At 34.6% G+C, this 4,509-nt stretch overlaps 1 protein-coding gene across 1 annotated transcript; it reads left to right on the top strand.

Moving 5' to 3' along the window:
• The first annotated feature begins 1,330 nt into the window (after positions 1-1,330).
• Positions 1,331-4,158, top strand: LOC111371247 (ACT domain-containing protein ACR8-like). Its single transcript, XM_022993134.1, has 7 exons — positions 1,331-1,565; positions 2,080-2,125; positions 2,250-2,364; positions 2,513-2,580; positions 2,760-3,326; positions 3,437-3,541; positions 3,659-4,158. The coding sequence occupies exons 1-7, from the start codon at positions 1,513-1,515 to the stop codon at positions 4,001-4,003; spliced, it is 1,299 nt and encodes a 432-aa protein (XP_022848902.1). The 5' UTR covers positions 1,331-1,512; the 3' UTR covers positions 4,004-4,158.
• Positions 4,159-4,509: the final 351 nt, after the last annotated feature.

The raw sequence follows: 4,509 nt of genomic DNA, 5'->3' as shown, positions 1-4,509 counted from the left end.
AGTAAAATATACAACAAAAGAAGAAATTGAAGGTTTATTTTGAAATTTCTACAACATTTTAGGATCGATTTGCTAAAACCTTGCAAGAAGAAACAAAAAGGAGAAATATATATAAATGACATCAACGTGACATTAGAGATGATGCCTTATGAACAGTAGCGATGAACAGTGAAAATGAAATTCTCCCTTTTTATGTTGTATGGAAATATGAGCAAAGTAACTTTTTTTAGTTAAAAGTTACAAGAAAAAAATATTCGAACATTTTTAAGACAAAAAATTTAGCAAAACACGCGCTTAACAAACATCACCAATTACATTCACTTTAGTAAAATTATTGGTGAACAACACTGAAGAATTGGACCCGTTGGTTTGTTGTGTTTTACCGACAACAAAACAACAAAAAATATGATAAATTTATTTTTACTATTGAAAAAATTTTAAAAACTCACCATTCTTCAAATATTTTACTCAATTTTCTTCGCGAATGTCCTTACACTACTATATTTGATAAGATTTATGTGTAAAAAGGATTTTAGTAGTTCTATTTCTAGATTTTAGAATTGAAAGTGAAGGAAATATTTAGGTCTAAAAAGATTAAATAAGCGTTAAATATAATGTTTTGTCAATTTTACCTTGCTAAACATGAGAAAATTAATTCAAAAATAAGAGACGAAATATGCAAATAGAAGTAAATGTTAGAGAACTAAAAGTCCTTTTTTAAAGGTCGGAATGAATTTGCTGGAGACTATAAAAATTTGAACTTATAGCACAATTTTTTTATAGAAAAAAGAAAGGAGAAAAATAATACGAGGATAGTTGGACTTTACTATTAAGTTATTAAGAGCTTGTTTGATAGAGATTTTAATTGAATTGAAATCAATTTTTTTGACTGTTATTTCACTATTCTAACCGTCATTTTTAAATTCTTCTCTCACAAATAGGACCCACTTTATTTCTAACGGTCAAAAAATCCATTATCATAATTTCTACCAAATAAGCACTAAAATTGTCTATGCATTAGTCGCAAGTGTAACTTTTAATCTTTGTTTGGTAGAGATTTTTTAAAATAGATTTTGAGAAAAATGATTTTTTTTAATGTGAAATTAAATAGTAAAAACAATGTAAATAAAAGCACAATAATACGCGGGGGCGTCCATGCTGGCAAAGGAACAGTAGTCCTAGATTGTGGGATCATTTGACACGTGGAAACACATTGTAGGAGCAGTAAATAATTAGAGGAAATATAATTATACGGAGAAAAGGTTGAAATTTGGTCAGTACGGGCAGGGGCAGCCCCTTAAATTATTGTAAATAGTATATAACGACATTGCCTCAGTCATTAATTCAGAAATATGTGAACACTTCCTCCTCTCCAGTTACTGTAGAAGAAAGATCAAAGCATGCATTGCATAGTTTTAGAGAGAGAAACCAATAAACTAGCCAACGCCATGAGCATCTTTTAGAGAGAGGGAGACAAAGATTTTGTGTTTTGATTTGTGATTTTTAAGGAAAATGGAGTGGCCAGATGAATACGAGAAACTTCTCTTTCGGATGTCTACTCCAAGGTTAGTGTGTGTTTTCATTTTCTTATGGATTTTTAAGAATTGATTTCGTTATAATTTGTTTGTCTTGTAAATTACATGGGTTTTACTGAAAATAATTTTTATTTTTTTATTGCAATCACATTCTGGAATCTGGGCTGCCATCTTCTTCCTCAAGAAATCATAGTAATTTTTGTGATTTTTTATAAATATTTTTCTTTGTTCTTTTTCATCCTGTCTGATTTGATAATGATTCCGAGATTTTTGGGCCAATATATTTGGAAAATATGTTAATCCATTTGATTTTTCACTTAAATTGAAATTAGCTTATTAATTTATCACACTGATTTCTTTCCTTAATTGAAAACTTATTTGAATACTAAAAGCCAAATTTGCCCTTAAAAACGGGCGGGTGCTCAATGTGCTTGCAAGCCCATTCCATAGAAAAAGTTAAAAAAGTCTTTTTCATTTGTATCGTAGTGCTACTTATAGAACATATTGTAAGTGACTATTCCTTTGTTAAAATTTTCATTTTCAGTGTAGTGATTGATAATACAGGCTGTGCCAATGCCACTCGGGTCATGGTACGCAACCTTCTTAATATGCTTAAAAGTAACTTTTTTATTTGAATATAGCTTAGTAAAGCAAATAAAATGTGCTTTTAATCGAATCTTAATCTTGATTAACTTTTTGTTAATATCTCCTTAGATTGATAGTGCTAGAAAACATGGAATTCTTCTTGAAGCAGTTCAAGTTCTCATTGATATGAATCTTTCTATCAAGAAGGCCTACATTTCCTCCGATGGACGATGGTTCATGGACGGTAAGCGCAATTTGTCGACCTTTTGCTATCGAACGCCTCCACGGCCCGCATTAGTAGCTGTTTATTGACATTTATTTTAGATTAATGGGCTTTATTGTATTTTTTTGAATTTCATTTAAGGCGGCATTTCATTTCTTTATTTCTGCAGTTTTTCATGTGACTGATGTAAATGGAGAAAAAATAACTGATGACAGTGTCCTCAAATGTATTGAAAAGGTAGTTATTACTCTTTCTTGCTTAAAAGCAAGTCAAACTTCCTTTTAAGTTACTTATTGAAGCACATAAAAAGTGTAAATTATATCCGAAAACATATTAACTTTTAGCCTTTATTTGGATTCATGTATTGGACTAATTTAAATTTGAACAAATTATAATTCTTGGATTTATGAATGCAGTCACTTGGGACAATTCATTATGGAAAACAGAAATGCATTGAGGGACTAACTGCAATAGAATTAACTGGTGCTGATAGGGTTGGCCTTTTATCCGAGGTATTCGCAGTTCTTTCGAATTTCAAATGCAATGTGGTAGAAGCTAATGTTTGGACACACAATGGTCGAGTTGCATCCTTAATTTATATTAAGGATATCGATTCTGGTTCATCGACTGAGGACTCGAATAAAGTCGACAGAATGGAAGAGATGTTAAGAAATGTGCTTAAAGGGGATAATGATATTCGAAGTGCTAGAACATTGGTTTCGATGGCAGTTACGCATACAGAAAGACGGCTTCATCAGATGATGTCTGCTGACGGCGATTACGAGAGGAAGCCGATTATCAAGACGAGTGGTGATCGTCCGGTTGTCGAAGTACAGGATTCTTTGGAAAAGGGTTATTCCGTCGTACATGTCCAGTGTAAGGATCGGACAAAGCTAATGTTTGATGTTGTTTGCGCGTTGACAGACATACAATATGTCGTGTTCCATGCCACTGTGGACACATCGGGACACAGAGCGTCATTGGTATATGTTGTACTCTTTGTACATTTAGTTTTGTTTAATCCCGAATATCGACCCCTGTGGTTTGCGCTCGGGTTCTATCGATATGTAATTTGCTATAAATTTTTCTTCAGGAATTTTTCATTAGGCACACAGATGGAACCCCAATTACTTCAGAAGCAGAAAAGAAACATGTGATTCAATGCTTACGAGCTGCAATTGAGAGACGGGCATCTCAGGTGTCGTCCTCGTGCCTTGGCATGTTGATGTTGCGAAAAAACCTTTCGAGCCTAACATTTCATGTGTTTTCTTTCTTGTTTTGTTAGTATATTGAAATTCTCTTTTTCTGATCACAGGGTGTAAGGCTCGAGCTACGTACGGCTGATAGGCCAGGCTTATTGGCGGACATAATGCGCACCTTTCGTGAGAATGGCATTAATGTGACTCGAGCTGAGATATTAACGACGACGAGTGAGGCACTTAACATATTCTATGTAACAGATGCATTTGGGAATCCGTGTGATTCGAAGGTCATTGAATCCGTTCGACATAAGATTGGCTCGAATGAATTGAAAGTGAAGGAATTGCCCTCAATCTATCACCGCAGGGGAGACGAGCCCACATTGAGCGCAACGGCATCACTCGGGAGCATAGTGAGAAAGAATCTATATAACTTGGGGTTGATCAATTCGCATTCTTGAAAGAGGACACGAGTTTCTGTCGACTGACATCATAACAAACGTGAAGACGATCTAGTTTTTGAACTTTTGGCATTTGTATTTACACTCATTATTGGGCCCCCCAAAACTCCCATTACCCAGCAGACATTTTTGTACGACTTTAGTCCTTTTCCAAGTATTGCCCAAGTTTGAGCTCCATTCTTTTGGAAAAATTCATTTTTCAACAGTGTTTTGACATCATTTCAATCACACATTTTTCAATAAAAAAATATTACACGTAAATTCAAAAATTTTACTTATTTTTTAGCCACACATTTTCCATCAATACACTATTCAAAAATTCATTCTTCCCAAAAAAAATGGGGCTCAAACAAGGACATTATTTAAAAAACAAAAAAAAAGGATGATGTTTGGCTAGTGATGGCAATTTAGTCGCCCCGCCCCATCGCGGGGCACGGGGCGGGGCAGGGCAGGGCATAGATGGTCGCCCCGTCGTGGGGCATGGGGTTCCCCAAACCCGCCCCGTG

The sequence above is a fragment of the Olea europaea genome, chromosome 22 (assembly GCF_002742605.1).
Source record: "Olea europaea var. sylvestris chromosome 22, O_europaea_v1, whole genome shotgun sequence".
In the NCBI taxonomy this organism is placed as follows: Eukaryota; Viridiplantae; Streptophyta; class Magnoliopsida; order Lamiales; family Oleaceae; genus Olea; species Olea europaea.
The sequence above is the reverse complement of the archived record's forward strand: the minus strand, read 5'-3'. Positions and strand labels throughout refer to the sequence as shown.